This window comes from Bombina bombina, chromosome 4 (genome assembly GCF_027579735.1).
Source record: "Bombina bombina isolate aBomBom1 chromosome 4, aBomBom1.pri, whole genome shotgun sequence".
NCBI lineage: Eukaryota > Metazoa > Chordata > Amphibia > Anura > Bombinatoridae > Bombina > Bombina bombina.
In genome coordinates this window covers 956,340,389-956,364,383 of record NC_069502.1, presented here as the reverse complement: position 1 = coordinate 956,364,383, position 23,995 = coordinate 956,340,389, and the positions used below count along the sequence as shown (strand labels likewise).

Sequence of the window (23,995 nt, the reverse complement as noted above, 5' to 3'; positions counted from 1 at the left end):
CCCCATTCACAGCAGAATTAAATTCAAAATTCTCACTCTTACATACAAAGCTCTCACCAACGCTGCTCCCCTCTACCTATCCTCTCTAATACACAAGTATACTCCAGCCCGTCCACTAAGATCCAACAATGACCTGCTCCTTGCATCCGCAACTATCACCTCCTCTCATGCTAGACTGCAGGACTTCTGTCGTGCAGCACCTACCCTCTGGAACACTCTCCCTCGTGCTGTCAGGCTTTGCCCTAATCTGTCTTCCTTTAAATGTTCCCTGAAGACTTTTCTGTTCAGGGAAGTCTACCACCCAACTCAAAAATAAATTAACTTCACTTACCTAACATTTCCCTCATCTAACTCTGTATTAACATCTTTCCAAATCTTACAGTCCTCACCTCCTGTTTCTCAACCTCCTACCCTTCTAGATTGTAAGTTCCCACGGGAATAGGGCCCTCAGTCCCTCCTGTATGTGTTTGTAAATTTTGTCCTGTCTCTTACAAGTCTTGTATTGTTTTATTTAAATGAATTGTATCCATGGACAGCACTGCGGAATATGTTGGCGCTTCATAAATAAAGTATAATAATAATAATAATAATAATGTATGCGAGGGAGTGTGTGTGTGTGTAATACTGTGTGTTTGTTTGTATGTATATCTGTGTGTGTGTGTATATATATATATATATGTGGGTGGGTGTGTGTGCGCATGTATGCAAAGGGAGTGTGTGTAATAGTGTGTATGTTTGTGTATATACAGCATACTCACAGAGAGAAGCACACGCTAAGGAACAAATTGTGTGTGTACAGCACCCCAGTTACAATATAAAAGCTTTGCTAACTTAAATAGAGATAAATCATTTTAATGTGTAATTTCTAACACACTTACTTGGTGGTTGATCAGGGCTTGCTTTGATCACTGAATTTTGCAATGTGTTCAGCCTGCTTTTCATAACACGGATTCCTTCTGCAAACCGTGTCTCTTGGCCCTTTAAAAACTGCTGCATTTGTCGGATGGCAGCCAGGAGCTGCTGTTTGTTGAGACAGTTCTGTGATTAAAAAACAGCTGTTTCAATACAACAAGACTGTGTTATTCTGCTTCTGTCAACACTAAAACTCACATAAGACAAATTTATTATCTCTTAAGGCCATGTGTTAATGGTGACTAAGGTTTCAAATTTAACCCTGTGAGAACATTAAGGTCTCACGTTTACTATGCAGTGATGCAACAGGTCATTTTATGATCAATTAAAATTTATAGCATCATAATATTCTGTGGAGAAAGGAAGTTAAAGTGTAACATAATGTTCATTTTGTTCACACATTGATATTTAATGATTCTCTAAAGTTCCATGTTAAAGGGATACTAAACACAAATTTCTTCTTTCATGATTCAGATAGAGCAGGCAATTTTAAGCAAACTTCTAATTTATTCCTATTATTAATTTTTCTTTGTTCTCTTGCTATCTTTATTTTAAAAAAGCAGGACTGTAAAGCTTAGGAACCAGTCCCTTTTAGGTTCAGCACCCTGGATAGCGCTTGCTTATTGGTGGTTACATGCGGCTAACCAATAAGCAAGCATAACCCAGGTTATGAGCCAAATATGGGACAGCTCCTAAGCATTACATTCCTGCTTTTTAAATAAAGATAGCAAAAGAACAAAGAAAAATTAATAATAGGAGTAAATTAGAAAGTTGCTTAAAATTGCATGCTCTATCTGAATCATTAAAGGGATATTTCAGCCAAAATTGGAATCTACTTGGATACATTTCAGTTTTGAATAGAAGCATTTTTGTAATATACATGTATTAGTAAAAATGTTTCTAGTAAAAGTTATAGCTGTTTCAGAAGTGTATTTAAGTATGCGCCGTGCACCAGCATTTTGAACACAACACTTGCTCAGAGAGCCTAAAGTGCTTGTACCATCTGGTAATGACTCAATTTGTTGATTGCTGACATGATACAAGCCCCACTGGTGCCCTGAACAGCTGCAGTATTTAAAATAATGGTTCACCGAGAATATCTTGCTATGCTTTACATGCACATGCAGGGAAAAATGCTAACACTAAAACAGTAATAACTTTTACTAGAAGCATTTTTGCCAATACAAGTATATTGCAAATATGTTTCTATTCAGAGATGTAATTAATCTGTGTGCATTTATATTTTGACCGGAAAGTCTCTTTAAAGAAAAAAACAAAATGTATGCTTACCTGATAAATTTCTTTCTTTTTGGACATGGAGAGTCCACAACGTCATTCCAGTTACTAGTGGGAATATCACTCCTGGCCAGCAGGAGGAGGCAAAGAGCACCACAGCAAAGCTGTTAAGTGTCACTCCCCTACCCATAATCCCCAGTCATTCAACCGAAGGGAAATGGAAAAAGGAATAACACAAAGGTGTAGAGGTGCCTGAGGTTTAGTAAAAAATAAAGGATGGGGTCGTGGACTTTCCAAATCCGGAAAGAAAGAAATTTATCATGTAAGCATAAATTTTGTTTTCTTTCTTAAGACATCGAGAGTCCACGACGTCATTCCAATTAGTAGTGGAAACCAATACCCAAGCTAGAGGACATGGAATGAATAGGGAGGGAGAACAAGACAGTCAGAACTAAACATAAGGCACCTCCGTTTGAAGAACCTTTCTCCCAAAAAAGGCCTCAGCCGAGGCAAAAGTATCAAATTTGAATTTGGAAAAAGTATGCAGAGAGGACAAAGTTGCAGCCTTGCAAATCTGTTCCACAGAAGCTTCATTTTTGAAAGCCCAAGAAGAGGAGACAGCCCTAGTGGAATTAGCTGTAATTCTCTCAGGAGGCTGCTGACCAGCAGTCTCAAAAGCAAAACGAATTATACTTCTCAACCAGAGGGAAAGAGAAGTAGCAGTAGCCTTCTGACCCTTATGCTTTCCTGAGAAACAAACAAACAACGTAGAAGACTGGCGAAAATACTTAGACGCCTGTAGGTAGAATTTTAGAGCATGCACAACATCCAAGTTGTGCAACAGACATTCCTTATGAGAAGAAGGATTGGGACAGAGAGAAGGAACAACAATTTCCTGATTAATATTTCTATCCAAAACCACTTTAGGAAGAAACCCCAATTTAGTACGAAGAACCGCCTTATCCGCATGAAAAATAAGGTAAGGTGAATCACACTGCAAAGCTGAGAGTTCTGAAACACTCCGAGCAGAAGAAATAGCAAAAAGAAACAAAACCTTCCAAGATAATTTTATATCTATGGAATGCATTGGCTCAAACGGAGCCTGCTGCAAACCTTTAAGAACAAGGTTAAGGTTACAAGGAGAAGCAACAGGCTTAAACACAGGCCTAATTCTAACCAAGGCCTGACAAAAAGATTGAACATCTGACACATCCGCCAGACGCTTATGTAAAAGAAAAGATAATGCAGAAATCTGACCATTCAGAGAACTGACTGACAATCCTTTCTCCAGACCTTCCTGGAGAAAGGACAAAATTCTAGGAATCCTGACCCTACTCCAAGAGTAGCTCTTTGATTCACACCAATAAGGATATTTACGCCATATTTAATGGTAAATTTTATGAGTAACAGGTTTGCGAGCCTGCAGCATGGTCTCAAACCCACGCTTAGCCAGAATTAAGCGTTCAATCTCCAAGCAGTCAGCTTCAGAGAAACGAGATTTGGATGGAGGAAAGCACCCTGAATTAGAAGGTCTTTCCTCAGAGGAAAGCTCTAAGGTAGCAGAGATGACATCTTCACTAGGTGTGCATACCAGATCCTGCAAGGCCATGCAGGAGCTATTAGAATTACCAAGTAGATGAATACAAGGCCTAATGAAATTACAACCTAATCCTGCTATTCTCAGAATAACTCCTCCAGTTAGACTGTCAAGGAGACATGTGCAATTCGTTTCGGATCGATTCAGAAATTCTGCAAATTCTGCAAATTCGGAGATTCAGATCGATCCGAATTTCTGAATTAAAATACTGCCGAATTTATCGAATAAATCCGAATTAGTTCGGATTTCTTCAGTAAATTCGGATGGCCATGGATTACACTAGTATTGTACAGTATATTAGGTTATATCACTCTGCTATGGGTTACACCTAATATACAGTACATTATACTAGTCTAATACACAGCACACATACCGAAATTTTGAATTTCCGAACCGAATCGAACCGAATTGAACCGAATCCAGCCGAATTTTTCGAATCCGAAACAAATCCGAAACGAATTCATTCAAAGTTTTCCGAATTCGAATCGATCCGAAACAAAATTCGAAAAACTCTGAATCGATCCGAACCGAACCAAAACAAATTTTTCGATCATGCACATATCTACTGTCAAGTACAAATACAAAAAAGGAGAACAGCGTTAACTAAAAGCTACAGATTAAGGTCTCAGAGGATGTGTGTGAAATAGCAGCAGTTTAATAAAAACAAGTACAATATATCAAATGGCATAAAAACACAATGGGCGAAAAGTACAGAATGGGACGTCTCCCAAGCAATTAATAGCAGCTCAATGCCTCTACATATAAAATAACCATATTCAGGGCTAATATAACACATGAATAACAGATTATCACAAAAATTAAAAAATGGTAAATGCAGCTTATAATGTATCAGCAATAGTTGCTTTTAAATTAGTTGGAGACCAAATAGCAATATATGCAGAAAAAATAGAAAATGTCTAAGTCAACACCTACTAGGTAGATATCACAAAACACAGTCACTGAATGTCCAGTGGTTAATGGAGAGATTCAGCTCTATCTCCAATAAGATAAAAAGCAGGTATGTTACCGTGTTGAATTACGTCCTGGCATACGTGCCGTGGTTCCTCATTGATGTAAATTTTCTCCCCTTAGCGGTTTATCCCGTAAGATAAAAGGTGCCTCTGAGGATATTACCTGATGGCTTTGGCACTTATGGCGTTTATCTCTGTGAGAAAGTTGTGTCAACGGACATTAAGTTGGCGTATCCTCTTCTCCGTTTTCCTAGGATCATGGGAGTCATGTGATTTACTTCCGCATCATCTTTGGATGGTAATAGGATCCTTGATGGAATTACAGCTGATCCACTTCGGTAGAAATTTTCGCAAGTAGTGATTTCACCCAGATATCCTATGCTGGGGTATTTGCGGTCTTTGCAGCTGTTCCTTCTCTTGTTTCTTTATCGCAAGTAGTGATTCCTTCCAAATGTCCTTTCTGATAATAGTATTCAGGTTGATACTATCTTACAATAAAAACAAAGCTTCTTTTTTCTTTTGGTGTACTCCGTTTGTCTCTTATCTCTTTGGTCCATGCACTGGACTCAATAATGCAGATAGAGGAGTGTGTCCTTTCCCGGAGTTCAAGCAAAGAAGTCCTATAAGTTGTATCGCCGTGTTAGCCTGGTGTAGGGGCTAACACACTTGGAATGAATACAGTCCTGGTCAACGCGTTTCGCCTCTTTAGGGCTTTATCAAGACATCTTATTTTTAGGATTTCTACAATTCTTATTTAAGGTGGACTTTTGGTAATAGTTTCTATAAACAAATCTATTTTGGTCTCACAACTTTCTAGTTTAGTCAATTGGTATATTTCATATCAAATATGTGCCATTTTGGTCTCACAACTTCTGTTCTATATTCAGAAAATGTTTCAACAGAGATAATATTTTGAACATTCAGTATTATGCATATTTCAATAATACTATGGCTCCTATATTATATAGCTCATAAGGCTTTGAGATAATAATATGAAGATACATTGGTATTTAGATATCCTCTCTCTTATCTTATTATCAAATTCTTAAACCTAGGTTTAGCTTATTTAGCTTATTGTTCCAATGTTCTGTTTTTTCTTTTGACCTACATCATAGATGGTTACGATCTCTATCCTTGGGAAGTTAAAAACCTGTAATGTTAGTTTATACTCTATATTTTGAAAAAAAGGGACATAATTAGTCTTATATTCAAGTAGATGGACTCTAAGGTGTTATATAATTCTTCTTTACATAAATGGTGATATGTCAATTTCAGAGTAAAGTCCTTTTGGATGTAATGTGTCTAGTTTATAGATTAATTCTGCTTCCAATCTCAATACTATTTTCTCCCAATCACCTCCTCTCCAATATGGTTTGAAATGGCTATATAAACAGGTATCTAGGTTACCTCTGTTAATGCAGGACATGTGTTCTCTTAGTCGTTCCCTTAGGGTCCTGGTTGTTTCTCCTATATATAATTTTTTACATTTGCATTCATATATAATCCATTTATCTTGACATCTTATTATGTCTTAATAACAAATAAGAGTTTTCAATTTGTTACTATGTTGGCATGCCCTTCATACAAAGCAAGGAAAAAAACTTTTCAAAATCTGGCCTCCCATACCTACTTCATAGTTCTTCTTTTTATGTTGTGCTAGTTCACTCGGAGACAGAAGGTTTTTTAGATTTTTTTGCTATTCTATATAAAATTTTTGGTGTATCTACTACTTTCTCTACTATAACTGGATCCGTTTGTACTAGGTGCCAGTGTTTTCTCAGGATCTTGGTTATTAGTTGGTTCTCATGATTAAAATTCGTAATAAATGGAACATTTATCATATTGTCATTATTTACACTTTGACGTCTACTATTCCTTTGTTTGTATGTTAGCAAACTCTTTCTGTCTCTACTGTCTCTAGTGTCTATTTTTGTCTGATATAGTATTTTAACCTCTGTCTGTAAATTTATGTTCCAAGATTTTAATTTATGTTTCATAATCCCTCATATCAGTGCAGTATTGTCCCTTAGGGATATTATTTTCCAACTTTTCAAATGACAGCTATTATAATGAATGAGGTTGTTGGCGTCTACCTCTTTGAAATGTGTTTTGGTTGACAGTTTATTTCCCACAGCCTCTATGTCCAAATCCAAGAATGTTATATGTTCCTTACTATATGTACTAGTGAATTTCAATCCTATATTATTTTGATTCATATCTTCAAGTATAATTTCTAGCTCCCTTGACTCTCCTCTCCATGCAAAAAACACATCATCGATGTACATTTTGTAGAGCACAAGATTCACACCCAGACTATGTTTCGGGAAAAAATAATTTTCCCAATTACCCATAAAATTATTAGCATAGCTGGGTGCAAATCTTGTGCCCATAGCCGTGCCTCTCATCTGTATATAGAATTTATCTGCAAACGAAAAATAATTCTGATTCAAGATGAATTTAATGCTGTCTAGAATGAATATTGTTTGCTCAATGGCTAGTGTCTGGTCTTTGTCAAGTTCACATTTTACAGCCCTTATACCTAGTTATTGATTAATACTGGTATATAGGGACGAGACATCACATGTTACTAGCGTGTACTGTGAATCCCACGTTAATTCTTCCAGGCCATTTAAAATATCTGTAGTGTCTTTCAGATAAGATGGCAGTTTTTTTTATATAGTTTTGGAGAAAGCCGTCGATGTATTGGGATAGGTTTGACGTAAGGGAGTTAATTCCCGATATTATGGGTCTGCCGGGGGGGGGGGGGAGTTTACTAAACTTTTGTGTATCTTGGGTAAGAAGTAAAATATTGGATTTTTTGGTACTTTCTGATACAGAAATTCATACTCTTTATTTGTTAAGATTAGTTTACATTTCACTTCATCTAACATATTTGTTAGTCTAGTACAGATTTTTTTAGTAGGATCTAATTTCAGTTGCTGGTAAGTATCAGTGTAACCCAGGAGTCTATGGGCTTCTTGTAAATAGCTTGATCTATCCATGATCACTACACCCCCACATTTGTCTGCTGGCTTTATGATTATTTCTTTATTGTCTTGTAGTTCTTTCAATACTGCTCTCTCTCTTTAAATGTCAAATTGGTGGCTACATTCTTTTTTATTTTGGCCTTTTTTTATGTCTTTTTGGACCAATTTTTTAAATAGTTCTAGATTTCTACCCTTCTCGTTTGTAGGGTAGAACTTAGATTTGACTTTTAAGTCTGAGAGTTTAATTGGTGGTGTAGTAGTGCTCTGAGAATTAGTGAATGATGGTGTAATAAAACTTTGAGAATTGGTGGCTAATGTTCCATCTCCCCTCCAATTACTTATAATAGAGTTTTTCATAAAGTATTTCTTTAAGGTCAGTTTCCTGACGAATTGACTGACGTGAATATGTGTATTGAATTTGTTGAGTCTTACTGTTGGTGCGAAACTTAGGCCTAAGTTGAGTACTCTCTCTTCTTCTTTTTTTAGAACTTTGTTACTTAGATTGAAGATACCATTATTTTTTGCTACTTTTCTCTCTTTTGCTCTCTTTCTAATTCTTCTTCCTCCTCTTGTCCCTCTCTTGATCTTTTTCTTAACCTTATTGGTGGATCTTTTTGTGTTCTAAATTTCTTGAGGGGCCCTGCTCTCTGTGGGCTCATTTCTAAAAAATAATTCACACTTTCCGGGTATTTTTCTTCCTCTAGATGTTGAAATCTATTGGAGGTCTGAACTATCCAATTCCTATCTTGATTCCTTTCCTGTTGCATATGTCGATGTGGTATGTAATTATCTCTTGTGTGCCATTCTTTTTTATAATTATTGTTGGTTCCTTGGTGTCTTCTATCCCTTTCATAGTAGCTTTGATTTGTACCTTACTATCTATTGTCCCTTTCCTATGGTTAATTTCTATTTCTCTCAAATTCTGTTTGTCCATACTCCCTATTAAATGACAAATCCTTCTGTTTGATGTATCTAGTTTCACTAGATTGATTGTCATAATGCATTCTCCGGCCTCTAAAATCTCTATTTTGGCGCCATCCATTTTTGTCATCATTATTATATTCTCTTAGATCTCTATTTCTTCTCTCATATTTATATTGATTAAAATCATTATCGTAATTATCTCTATACACTCTTGTGTCTCTGTGTGATTTATTTTGTATATTCCTAGCAGTGTTACCTTTCTCTTGATAGGGTTTTTTATACTGATTGTATGAAAATTGCTGGTGTCTCGGTCAATAACTACGCTCGGTTTCCTTATGGGATTGTGTTGTCCTTTTCCCATTCGGTTTTGCTGATGTATTATTTTTCGCATTAATTGTTTCTGAATTTGTATCTTCCATCTCCCCTTTCATGTTTGAGTAATCCTCCTTAACTCTATTTTGTCACTCAATTTATTCTTTAGTGTTAGTTTGTTTGTTTCTACAGATTTTCGTGAGTGCTCACGTCATTTTTTTAAAATGTTTAATAATGTGAGTGAAGCATTTTCTAAAGCTGAATCCCATTCTTTCTGGAGATTCTCTTTTAATTCAAATGTGCAGATTTTTTTCAAACTTTAAACTCTAGGTATAATTCCCAATTCTATATATTTATCTAAAAATCTTATTTCTGTTTTCTGCTTTAATTCTGTGATTAGTTGTTTTTCTAAATCAAATAAAGGTTGTCTTGATAAAGCCCTAAAGAGGTGAAACACGTTGACCAGGACTGTATTCATTCCAAGTGTGTTAGCCCCTACACCAGGCTGACACGGCTATATAATTTATAGGACTTCTTTGCTTGAACTCCGGGAAAGGACCCACTCCTCTATCTGCATTACTTGGTCCAATGCACGGACCAAAGATAACGGAATACACCAAAAGAAAAAAGAAGCTTTGTTTTTATTGTAAGATAGTATCAACCTGAATACTATTATCAGAAAGGACATTTGGAAGGAATCGCTACTTGCGATAAAGAAACAAGAGAAGGAACAGCTGCAAAGACCGCAAATACCCCAGCACAGTATATCTGGGTGAAATTGCTACTAGCGATAATTTCTAACGAAGTGGATCAGCTGTAATTCCATCAAGGATCCTATTACCATCCTCTGACAATGCAGAATAAATCACGTGACTCCCACAATCCTAGGCAAACGGAGAAGAGGAGATGCCAACTTAATGTCCGTTGACACAACTTTCTCACAAAGATAAAGGCCATAAGTGCCAAAGCCATCAGGTAATATCCTCAGAGGCACTGAGTCCCCTTTTATCCTAAGGGATAAACCACTAAGGGGAGAAAATTTACATCAGTGAGGAACCACGGCATGTATGCCAGGACATAATCCAACAAGGTAACATACCTGCTTTTTATCTTATTGGAGATAGAGCTGAATCTCTCCATTAACCACGGGACATTCAGTGACTGTGTTTTGTGATATCTACCTAGTAGGTGTTGACTTAGGCACGCACATTTTCTATTTTTTCTGCATATATTGCTATTTGGTCTCCAACTAATTTAAAAGCAACTATTGCTGATACATTGTAAGCTGCATTGCCATTTTTTCATTTTTGTGATAATTTGTTATTCATGTGTTATACTAGCCCTGAATAGGGTTATTTTATATGTAGAGGCATTGAGCTGCTATTAATAGCTTGGGAGACGTCCCATTCTGTACCATTGTGTTTTTATGCCATTTGATATATTGTACTTGTTTTTATTAAACTGCTGCTATTTCACACATCCTGTAGCTTTTAGTTAGCGCTGTTCTCCTTTTTTTGTATTTTTCTATTAGAATTATCAACGCTCTTTCCTGTTTGATACGACCAATGACTCGTGGAAAGAGCGCAAACGGAGGAAACAGATATGCTAGACCAAAAACCCAAGGAATGCCCAGAGCATCTATCAGAGCGGCCTGCGGATCTCTTGACCTTGAACCGTACCTTGGAAGCTTGGCATTCTGTCGAGACGCCATCAGATCCAACTCCGGCACCCCCCAACTTGAGGGTTAACCTGGAAAACACCTCCGGATGAAGAGCCCACTCCCTGGGATGAAAAGTCTGTCTGTTCAGAAAATCCGCCTCCCAGTTGTCCACTCCTGAAATTTGGATGGCAGATAGACAACAATTGTGATCTTCTGCCCACTGAATAATCCGAACCACCTCCTTCATGGCTAAGGAACTCTGAGTTCCTCCCTAGTGGTTGATGTAAGCCACTGAGGTGATGTTGCCTGACTGGAACCTGATAAACCGGGCTAAGGACAATTGAGGCCAAGCCATCAGAGCATTGTAAATCACTCTCAACCCCAAGATGTTTATGGGGAGAGCAGACTCCTCCTGAGTCCCTGCGCCTTTAATGAGTCCCAGACTGCTCCCCAGCCTAGCAGGCTGGCGTCCATGGTCACGATCACCTAGGAAGGTCTCCAAAAGCATATGCCCTGAGACAGATGGTCCTGAGAAAGCTACCATGGGAGAGAGTCTCTTGTCGACTGGTCTAGATCTATCCTCTGAGACAGATCCGAATGGTCGCCGTTCCATTGTCTAAGCATACATAATTGCAGAGCTCTCAAATGGAATTGAGCAAAGGGAATGATGGACATGTAAGCGACCATCAGACCAATAACCTCCATGCATTGAGCCACTGATGGCCGAACAGTAGACTGAAGAGAGAGGCAATTGGAGAGAATTTTTAATTTTCTGACCTCTGTCAGAAAATTTTTCATAGATAGGGAATCTATGATGGTCCCTAAGAAAACCACCCGTGTAGCTGGAACAAGGGAACTCTTTTCTAGATTCACTTTCCATCCATGGGAACGTAGAAAAGACAACAAGATCTCTGTATGAGAGTTTGCTTGTTGAAAAGATGCCGCCTGAACCAATATGTCGTCGAGGTAGGGCGGCACAGCATTTCCCTGAGACTTGACCACTGCCACGAGAGCCCCCATAACCTCTGAGAAGATTCTGGGAGCTGTGGCAAGGCCAAACAGAAGGGCCACAAACTGAAAGTGCTTGTCTAATCTCAGGAATTTGTGATGATCCCTGTGGATGGGAACATGAAGATATGCGTCCGTCAGGTCTATAGTCGTCATGAACTGACCCTCTTGAACCAAAGGAAGAATGGAACGAATGGTTTCCATTTTGTAGGTCGGTACCCTGAGAAATTTGTTGAAACACTTCAGGTCTAAAATGGGTCAAAAAAGTTCCCTCTTTTTTGGGAACCACAAACAGGTTTGAATAAAATCCTAGACCCTGTTTCTTAGTGGAACTGGAACAATTACTCCCAGGGAAAAAATATCCTGAACGCAGTTCAAGAATGTCTCTCTTTTTTACCTGGTCTGCAGATAATCTTGAGAGGTGGAATCTGCCCCTGGGAGGGCAAGATTTGAATTCTATTTTGTACCCCTAAAATGCTATGTCCACAGGCCAAGGATCTGGGACATCTCGTACCTACGCTTGATAAAACAGGGAAAGTCTGCCCCCCACTTGATCTGATCCCGGACCAGGTGCCGACCCTTCATGCTGACTTAGACTCAGCTGAGGGTTTCTTAGATTGCTTCCCCTTATTCCAAGACTGATTGGGCTTCCAAGAAGACTTGGACTGCTCCTGCTTGGAAGAGGGAGAGGAAGACATTTGACCTTTGAAGTTACGAAAGGAACGAAAATTACTTTAACGTCCTTTAGTTCTGTTCTTCTTGTCTTGTGGTAGAAAAGACCTTTTTCCACCCGTAATATCAGAAATAATTTCTGCCAGACCAGGTCCAAACAAGGTTTTACCATTTTCTGTAAGACCGTTAAATAGTCCAAACAAATTAGCCCAATCTCCTAAATATACATTAACCCTTATGTATAAATAGAACAAGAGCCACAGTGAACAATAAAGGATATACTTTAACCCAATAAAAGTATTAACCCCTTAGTCTTCTTAATCACAAATACAGTGTCTGCACCCTACCTATAAATATCCTATATAAAGGATATAATATGTCCCAAAATAAAGTTGCAGCTCAATCTTCTTAAGTGCAAGTCTCCAATACCTAGAAGACAAAAGGCACTTACATGCAATCTAGCTGTCAGGCAGGACGACAGCTCACAAGGCGTGAAAGGACACATACTCCTCACAGAGAAAAAGAAAGAACAGAGTAACCAACTCTGGCTTTCTATAACTAGGGCAGCAATATGTTAGGAAACAAAATAAGAACCACCTCACAACTTCCTAACTGCTTAAAAGCCACCACTATTCTACTGAAGAGATTGACGTGTACTCAGCTAAACCCAAATCCTTGTTTGTAGGGAAAGGTACCCAAAAAAGATTCAATTCTTCAGACACCAAAACTTATGGGTAGGGGAGTGACACTTAATAGCTTTGCTGTGGGGCTCTTTGCCTCCTCCTGCTGGCCAGGTGTGATATTCCCACTAGTAATTAGAATGACGTTGTGGACTCTCCATGTGTTAGGAAAGAAAATTTGGGTTTAGTAGCCCTTTAAATGCAGTGCCTTTTAGATACCCCTTTAACCCTCCTTGCACTTATGGAGCACTGTGAGGAAGTGTAGGGCATCTGCAGAGGAATTAAAGGGACACAAAACCAATTTATTTTCTTTCATCATTTAGATAGAGCATATTTAAAAAAAAAAAATCAGTTTACTTCTGTTATCTAATTTGCTTCATTTTCTTGGTATCCTTTGTTGAAAAAAAGCATATCTAGATATAGGCACAGGAGCAGTAATACATTACTGGGAGCTAGCTGATGATTGTTAGCAGCACATGTTTGTCTGTTGTAATGGGACCACCAGATGTGTTCATCTAGCTCTCAGTAGTGCATTGCTGCATCTTCAACAAAGCATACTAAGAGAATGAGGCAAATCTAATAATAAAAGTGAATTGGAAAGTTGTCTGAAATCGTATGTTCTATCTGAATCCTGAAAGAACATTTTTGGGTTTCTTATTCCTTTAAGGGAACTATTTAAAAGGTAATCGCCTGCTCTTATAAACAGTGTATGTCTTGGGGGTTAAAGTAAAAGCACAATAAAAAAAAAAAAAAAAAAAAATATGTTAAAGGACATTTTACACTTATTATAATTTACACTAATTATTTACCCTTATAACAGGTGATCAAAAAGTCCAAGAGACCCCCATGATCCCTTGTTTTAAAACCCAGAAGTCCCTCTTAAAATTAAAGGACCATTAAACACAGTAGAATTGCATAATTAACAAGTGCATAATAAACAGACAAGACATTTTTTCCATTTGTTTTTAATTGTTTTTATCTGATTTTTTAAACAAACCACTGTTACATGGATCCATGATATTATTATATATTGTATTTATTTGTGTTATGTATTAAACTTAACAATTCTTGTATACGTCACATTAATACTGTTTTAATCTACCACTCCGCCACATCAGCCTTTTTTGGCGCTCGCCTCTTCACTACATTAAGCATAATAAACAGACATTTTTTTTTGTCAAACCCCCTGTATTGTGATAGCCATCAGCCAATTACAGACTAGTATGCTTATACACTGAGAATCTGTGCAGATGCTCTGTAGGAGGTGGTGCATCAAAAAGTGTGCATATAAAAAAACAAAATTTGACAATGGAAGCCAACTGGAAAGTCTCTTAAATCTGCATGCTCTTTCTGAATCATGAAAGTTTAAATTTGACTTTAATTTCTCTATAAAGCCCTTATATAAGTTTTAATAGCCAGGTGATCACTTATCCACAGCCCACCTGCTGAGCCTCCCTTCATTATCTTCACAACATGGTCCTACCGACAAAACCCCTGTAGTCCACTGCCCACAAGCACTGTAACCTCTCGCATTCTGAGAAACCTCCAGGAAATGCTGGGAGATAATTGGATTCTTACTATATGTGATAACTTATTATGTATTTCATCCCTGCAAAGTATTTAAACGCTTAGTTAAACATTTGCTCAGGTGCCTCAAGGCTTGCAGCTCTGACCTAGTAGTTCTGCAAATCAGAAGCAGCAGTTGCACAACTGTGCCAATCAGGAGCTGTAAGCAGCACTTTACATATGGGTTTTACCACTTTCCAGGGGTTAAATACATAGGGCCCAAAAATATTAGTGGCATGGAGCTGCTATTGCAAGTCCCTCACATAATAGATTTGTACGAGGGCCCACACAAAGATTGATGTTAGATAACGGTCAAGCGCAAAGAAAATTATACGCAAACATTCCGCTCAAGTAGTGGAGTTTTTGGTTAAAGGGACACTCAAGTTTTATTACATTTTAATGATTCAGATACAGCATGTAATTTTAAACAACTTTCCAATTTACTTCCATTAAAAAAAATGTGCACAGTCTTTTATATTTACACTTTTTTGAGTCACCAACTCCTACTGAGCATGTGCAAGAACTCAGACTATACGTATATGCATTTGTGATTGGCTGATTGCTATCACATGGTACAGGGGGAGTGGAAATATACATAACTTTGAAATGTGTTATAAAAGAATCTACTACTCATTTGAAATTCAGAGTAAATGCTATTGTATTGTCTTGTTATCTTGCATCTGTTGATTATGCAAATCTGTTTGCTATACACCTTCTATGTATTTTAGTGCACAATAAGAAGCAACAAAAGTAAATAACTGTTTTTCAAAAGCATTAAAAGTAAAACGGTATTATGCACGTAATCACAACACTTAAACGATGACTTGTAATATGAGCATGTGACTATCGGTTCTCATTGAAAGTAAAGACACACTATAGGCCAGATTACAAATGGTGCCCTATTGTTTGAATGTAAGCAATATCAGGTTTTCTAGTTGATTTATGCTAGAATGATTACCGTGACCTTAAAACTCTGGTTAAATGTTTCACAAAACTAAAAAGTGTCACCAAACACATCAAAATTACATTACAACGTACAGTAACTCATAATAACACAATCTAATATAAAAATATTAAAAAATAAGGTGTTAGGAAATAAAAAGGCAGACAAAGGACTTTAACAGACATACATGCATATACATGTCTAAAGATGGATATGTATGTGTATATATATATGTTTATATCTGTGTATATATGTATTTATATGTGTGTATATATATGTATTTATATGTGTGTATATATATATATTTATATATATGTTAATATGTGTGTACATATGTATTTATATGTGTATATATGTGTATATATGTATTTATATGTGTGTGTATATATATATATATATATATATATATATGTGTGTACATATGTATTTATATGTGTACAGTTGCAAGAAAAAGTATGTGAACCCTTTGGAATTATATGGATTTCTGCACAAATTGGTCATAAAATGTGATCTGATCATCATCTAAGTCACAACAATAGACAATCACAGTCTGCTTAAACTAATAACACACAAAGAATGACATGTTGCCATGTTTTTATTGAACACACCATGTAAACATTCACAATGCAGGTGGAAAAAGTATGTGAACCCCATAGACTAATGACATCTCCAAGAGCTAATTGGAGTGAGATATCAGCCAACTGGAGTCCAATCAATGAGATGAGATTGGAGGTGTTGGTTACAGCTGCCCTACCCTATAAAAAACACACACCAGTTCTGGGTTTGCTTTTCACAAGAAGCATTGCCTGATGTGAATGATGCCTCGCACAAAAGAGCTCTCAGAAGACCTACGATTAAGAATTGTTGACTTGCATAAAGCTGGAAAGGGTTATAAAAGTATCTACAAAAGCCTTGCTGTTCATCAGTCCACGGTAAGACAAATTGTCTATAAATGGAGAAAGTTCAGTCCTGCTGCTACTCTCCCTAGAAGTGGCCGTCCTGTAAAGATGACTGCAAGAGCACAGCGCAGACTGCGCAATAAGGTGAAGAAGAATCCTAGAGTGTCAGCTAAAGACTTACAAAAGTCACTGGCAAATGCTAACATCCCTGTTAGCGAATCTACAATATGTAAAACACTAAACAAGAATGTATTTCATGGGAGGATACCACAGAGGAAGCCACTGCTGTCCAAACAAAAAATTGCTGCACGTTTACAGTTTGCACAAGAGCACCTGGATGTTCCACAGCAGTACTGGCAAAATATTCTGTGGACAGATGAAACCAAAGTTGAGTTGTTTGGAAGAAACACACACCACTATGTGTGGCGAAAAAGAGGCACAGCACACCAACATCAAAACCTCATCCCAACTGTGAAGTATGGTGGTGGGGGCATCATGGTTTGGGGCTGCTTTGCTGCGTCAGGGCCTGGACGGATTGCTATCATCGAAGGAAAAATGAATTCCCAAGTTTATCAAGACATTTTGCAGGAGAACTTAAGGCCATCTGTCTACCAGCTGAAGCTCAACAGAAGATGGGTGTTTAAACAGGACAATGAGCCAAAGCATAGAAGTAAATCAACAACACAATGGCTTAAACAGAAGAAAATACGCCTTCTGAAGTGGCCCAGTCAGAGTCCTGACCTCAACCCGATTGAGATGCTGTGGCATGACCTCAAGAAAGCGATTCACACCAGACATCCTAAGAATATTGCTGAACTGAAACAGTTCTGTAAAGAGGAATGGTCAAGAATTACTCCTGACCGTTGTGCACGTCTGATCTGCAACTGCAGGAAACGTTTGGTTGAAGTTATTGCTGCCAAAGGAGGTTCAACCAGTTATTAAATCCAAGGGTTCACATACTTTTTCCACCTGCATTGTGAATGTTTACATGGTGTGTTCAATAAAAACATGGCAACATTTCATTCTTTGTGTGTTATTAGTTTAAGCAGACTGTGATTGTCTATTGTTGTGACTTAGATGATGATCAGATCACATTTTATGACCAATTTGTGCAGAAATCCATATCATTCCAAAGGGTTCACATACTTTTATTTCAACTGTATATATGTGTATATATGTATTTACAGACATATATACACATATAAACACAAACATATTAAGTAGATGAAAACATAAAAAATCACTTTTATGCAATATTCATATTTATTAAAGGTCCAGCAGACACCCCTCAGCAGAACCCAATCTCTCATTACAGTGATACTCATATGAGCATGTAAGTTGGTAAAAGTAACAACAAGAGCAAATGTGTTGATTTCACATTAAGGTCTGCACTTGTTGCATAAACCTGAATACCAGACATGTTTGGAAACTGAGAAACTGTGCTGAACACTGAGAAACGTGTAGTTTTGTTTTAATAAATGGTTTTATTGGGAAATCATCATATATGCTCCTGTTGTGTCTATTATAAACTTATAATGCTGATACAAGCATCACAGTGATGAGAGCTTGGTTTGCTTTTTTAGCAGTCATGATAGTGCTTTATTAAATGTGAGTTGCCACTTTGGATTTTGAAGTTTAAAGGGCCATGATACCCAAATGTAGAAACACTTGAAAGTGATGCAAAATAACTGTAAAAAGCTGACTAGAAAATATCACCTGAACATCTTTATGTAAGAAAGAAAGATATTTTACCTCAAAATGTCCTAAGTATTCAAACCCCATTGCAAAGGACTTTAAGCAGCAAATCAGTATGCCTGTCCCAGGACAGCCAGAGGAGTGAGCCTCGTGCACATTAATGTTATTTCCCTATTCAGTTTAAAGGGACACTGAACACAAATTGTTTCTTTCGTGATTCAGATAGAGCATGACATTTTAAGTAACTTTCTAATTTACTCCTATTATCAAATTTTCTTCATTCTCTTGGTATCTTTATTTGAAATGCAAGAATGTAAGTTTAGATTCCGGCCCATTTTTGGGGAACAACCTGGGTTGTTCTTGTTGATTGGTGGATAAATTCATCCACCAATAAAAAGTGCTGTCCAGAGTTCTGAAGCAAAAAAATAGCCTAGATGCTTTCTTTTTCAAATAAAGACAGCAAGAGAACGAAGAAAAATTGATAAAAGGAGTAAATTAGAAAGTTGCTTAAAATTGCATGCTCTATCTGAATCACAGAAGTAAAAATTTGGGTTCAGTGTCCCTTTAAAAGTTTACTATGAAATCTCAGGAGAGTTAAGTCAAATCTCATGAGATCACAGTAAAACAGTTCGTGACCTCAGCACTGCTAATGCTGATTGACTGCAGTTCATTTCTTCATTTCTTACCTGCAGCTGGGCAGTAACTAAGGGCTCCATTTATCAAGCCTCTTTGGCTGCAAGCTCTTTCAAGAACTTGCTCGCCAAGATTTATCAAGCAGCGGTCACCAGACTGCTGCTTCCCTAACATCTTCGCCACCTCTATTGTGGCGAAATTCAATCTCCTCGATCAAATCCGACCGAGGAGATTGACAGCTCCTGCCCGCGCGTGATTGGCTGTGCGCGGGCAGGGGGCGGGATTGCACGCAAGCGCAAAATTGCGCTCGTGTGCAATGTTAATTACCTGCGGGTAATTTCGCCCCGCCACAGGCGAGCTGAGGCGTACAGGGGCGCGTATACGCGCCCCTGTACGCCTCAGCGTTGATAAATCTAGCCCTAAAAGATAACTTTTTACACAAGACTTACTCTGCTGAGCTTTACTTTTTTTTTTCAAAGAGATGATGTGCTCCTCCTGTTATTTTCTTATAATTGTATGTAGATCTTATGCAATACAATGCTTAAAGAACCAGTAAATACAGTATATTTGCATTATCATGCATTTGATTAACACATGCATGATAACAAGGCAATGCAATAGCACTTATTCTGAACTTCAAATGAGTAGTAGATTTTTTCTAAAACATTTCAAAGTTATGTTTATTTATGCTCCCATTGCATCATGTGATAGCTATCAGCCAATCACAAATCAACATACGTATATTCTATGAATTTTTGCACATGGTCAGTAGGAGCTGGTGACTTTATAAGTGTAAATGTAAAAAGACTGTGCACATTTTATTAATGGAAGTAAATTGAAAAGTTGTTTAAAATTGCATGCTCCATCTGAATCATGAAAATTTAATTTTGACTTGAGTGTGTGTCCCTTTAATTGCTGAAACATACAATGCATTACATTAGTGTCTCTTTAAATACAGACCCATATAAATGTGTGGAATGTATCTGAGAAACAGCTGTACATGAATCACAAAAGCAACCTACATTAGACACAGGTTTTCTTTGCTATGATCAATTGAAAGGGCCGGCAAAACATAACTTGGAAGATTTACAAATCTACATTTTCACAGAGAAGCTATTTCCTTCCAGCCTTGTCTACAAACTTTTGACTAGCAGTGTATATAATTGTCTTAAACAATCATTATTTTAATTATTTAAATTGTATTGGTAATTAGAAGAGAGAGGCTATATAAAAGGAGACTAAGGTGAAAGCAAGGAAATAGCATTGTAATGGAAAATATGGTGTTCGCCATTCGAATGATAAAACAAATGCCCACCCTGACATCTGTTTTGCAGCTTAAATTTTTCTCTAGAAAGAATGTTGCATTTTGCTTTAAAGTGAATGTAGCTTACAATTTAAAGAGATATTAAACTCCAAATGCAAAATTCCCAGTAAAATGTTTAAAGGGACACAGTAAAGTCAAAATTAAACTATTATGATTCGGATAGAGCATGCAATTTTAAACAACTTCAAATGTACTTTGTTCTCTTGGTATATTATATTGAAGAGTAAAACTAGCTAGGCTTTAGTACTCTATGGCAGCAGTGTTTTGGAACATTATTTGTAGCTTTGTTATACAATGTTGCAAAACAAAGAAGTAAATTGGAAAGTTGTTTAAAATTGCATGCTCTAGCTGCATAATGAAAGTTAAATTTTGGTTTTACTGTCCCTTTAAAAAGACATAAAACATGTTGAGATATGTGCATATCCTAAAAGGGCTAATTAATTAAAAAAAATAGTTTGCATAAATAAATTGTTGGCAAGTATTTTAAAATAATTTTAAAAAAATAAGCAAAATGAATTACATAGCTAAGCTGCCTGGAGAAGCCAACTCCCCCTCCCCCTTCAGTGTTTAGACACAGGCATTGTATAACTGAGTTCACAGGTTCTAGGCATGCTCCAGCAGATAATCCATATGCATTTTTTTTATTGAGGTTCAGTGCGAGGCATGCAATCAAACATATGTCATTACACAATACAAAGGCAATTCACTACAAATGACAAACATGAAAGAAGATGTACATTGAATAATCCATATGACAAATTTTGAGAATATTGAAAGACATTTCCCTTGCCTATCACATTACATATCTTCATTAAGAAATATGAGGCCACTTATGGACCTCCTGATGAAGAATGTAGCTCTATAGAAGGTATTCACAAGTAGGGGGAGACCACTTTTGGATCTCAAATGATGAACCTTTTTTTGTCTTCTTTCTTTATATGATTGATGTTATATCTGATAAACTTAAAATATATAAAATATCTGTGTTACAAATGGATTAAACTACGACTAAAGAAACCATAACAAATAACAGACAGCTAGATTACGAGTTATGGGTGCTATCTATCTTTATCCCGGCAGTGCGGAGCGGGTTCATCCTGAAGACATCCAGCGCAGAGCATCCTCTTCATACGGTTGCCGCCGTACAAGATTCAGTGTACGGCGGCGACAGTATGAAGAGGATGCTCCGCGCAGGTTGTCTTCAGGATGGACCCGCTCCACCGATATCAAGATAGAAGATGCAGCCTGGAAGAAGATTGAAGAGGCCGCCTGGATGAAGACTTCTCGCCGCTTGGATGAGGACTTCGCCACCAGGATGAAGATTGAAGAGGCCGTCTGGATGAAGACTTCTCGCTGCATGGATGAGGACTTCGCCGCCGGGATGAAGATTGTTAAAGAGGGGCTTCAAAAATTGTAAGTGGATCATCAGGGGTTAGTGTTAGGTTTTTTTAAAGGTTTTTTTGGGTGGGTTTTTATTTTAGATTAGGGTTTGAGCAGCAAAAGAGCTAAATGCCCTTTTAAGGGCAATGCCCATAGAAATGCCCTTTTCAGGGCAATGGGTAGCTTAGGTTTTTTTAGAATTAGGTTTTTTATTTTGGGGGGTTGGTTGGGTGGTGGTTTTACTGTTGGGGGGGTCTTTGTATTTTTTTTCAGGGAAAAGAGCTGATATCTTTAGGGCAATGCCCCACAAAAGGCCCTTTTAAGGGCTATTGGTACTTTATTGTAGGCTAGGGTTTTTTTTTATTTTGGGTGGGCTTTTTTATTTTGATAGGGCTATTAGATTATGTGTAATTCTTTTTTATTTTTGATAATTTCGTTTGTTATTTTCCGTAATTTAGTGTTTGTTATTTTTTGTAATTAATTGGTAGTTAGTTTAATTTTAGTTTAATAATTATATTAGTTTAATTGTTAATTTAAACGTAGTTCTTTTAATTTGACAGGTAAGTTTTAATTTAATTTAAGATAGGGAAATTGTCATTTTAATATAAAGTTAGGTTTAGAGGTTATTAGTTTAAATTAGTTTACTACGATATGGGGGCTTGTGGTTTAGGGGTTAATAGTTTAATTAAGTATTTTTGTTGTGGGTGGCTTGCGGTTTAGGGGTTAATAGGTTTATTATAGTGGCGGCGGTGTAGGGCTTAATAACTTTAGTATAGTAGGGGCAATACCAGGAGATTTCCCGGTGGGCTGCAGCAGTTGGGGCTGGAACTCTACAATTTAAAGGGGGATTAATGGATGAAATTGGGTTGTAGGGTGCCTTTATAACATCAATCTGGCATTTTTATTTAATACAAAGTAATACAATTTAATTCTGGGGAAGGAGTATCCCAGTAATCCCCTTTGAGAAAATGGGGCTTGTGCATTCTACCTACTCAACGGAAAATAGGGCTGGTCTTCATATTTTTCCAGGGCTGCTTTTTATTCCCAGTCCAGCCCTGGTGTGGTATTTGAATACTGATGCACGGGGACTCACAGAATATGTGCATATGCCATAGGAAAACAGTAATAACTTTTATTAGAAGCATTTTTGTATATTGCAAAAATCCTCTTATTTCAAATTGAAATGCACATTTCACATTTGACCTTTCTATTCCTTTTTTACATATATATTTGCAATATTCATTAAACACAAATAACACAGTAGAAGGTTCTTCAGACATTTTATTTTCATTTAGAATGGACAAATAAAGCATAAATCTGTAAGATTAAACACATTTTCAACATATAGTCAGCCCCCTTGTTGTGTCCATGAGATTACCAAGACAAATATTGCTCTATTGTTCTAAGACTGCATTAACATAAGAAAACAGACATGCAAATATTTAATACCTATACACATTTACAGATCCAGTTTTGCAAATATGCTACCAACGCGTTTCTAGTGGTTCACCTTTGCTGTGCAAGATATCATGTATTGGACAATTTATCACAACTATATAATGTCTACTGGTGATCGGCTGGAAAAGATAGGTGCAATAAGCTTTAATGAATTTGGAACAGGACACAAAATCTTATACTATAGTCAACTTACTAACTTTAAAAACAATAAACTTTACAAGATACTGGATTTGTGTAAATGTTTAAGAAACACAAAACAATAATTCATTTAATTGCAGTATATTAGAAACCCACAGTGGGTAGCATATTTATTTAATGTATAGCAATCTACTTGCTACATTTCTGAAATGCGTAGGCAGGAAAACAAGTAGATTATATTCAACTTTAAAACAATGGGTAGTCAATATACTGGATTCATGGCAAATAGCAGTATGTTTAGTAAGACAATGATTTCATTCATAATAGGATATTAAGTCCTTAATTAGCATTTTTTCAGCGTATAGTAATTCATTCCTGCACACAAAAACAGGAAATAGTGTTTAAATTACTGAATTTATTGAAAAACATGGAAATTTTGAATCAAAACAATAACTCTTTTCATAGTAAAATATGTAAACCAAACATATATATTCAAGGTATATTCATTTGTTGCATATTAATATAATTAATTAATTTGTTGCATATTAGCATCTTCTAACAGAGTAATTTAGCTATTAATCAGTCATAATTATTCATGACACTTTTTTTAATACATTTATTTACTCTGGATATCAATTTAGGATGTAAAGAAGATTAATTAGATCAACAAACAAATAGGTTAAGCATCCTGAAATCCTTTTAAACATCAAAACAGTCTCTGTAATAAATCTCCAGGTGGGTGTTTTGAAAATCCACAATCGCTAGTCACCTCCCCACTTATATACCTGGACCATAGGAAGAACAACCAACTGCAGAAATTCACTGAAAAATAAAGACAAACTGAGGAAACCACCAAATAAGCGTCTGTAAGGGCGTTGAAAAGCATTGCTGAGTTTGTTGAGTTTATATTAAGTATATATTGTTTTTTATTAATCTTCTGATTTCACCATTTATTTATTTTTAAATAAATGTTTTAATTGCATACCACATTGCTGCTGTT

General features: G+C 36.8%; 1 protein-coding gene across 1 annotated transcript in view; it reads right to left on the bottom strand.

Annotated features, from left to right (window-relative positions):
* Positions 1–23,995, bottom strand: part of FBLN7 (fibulin 7) — a 330,654-nt gene that overhangs the window by 142,699 nt on the left and 163,960 nt on the right. The window contains exon 2 of the mRNA XM_053711966.1: positions 879–1,038. Within this exon, the coding sequence (XP_053567941.1) occupies positions 879–1,038 (160 nt within the window). The remainder of the gene's footprint in view (positions 1–878; positions 1,039–23,995) is intronic.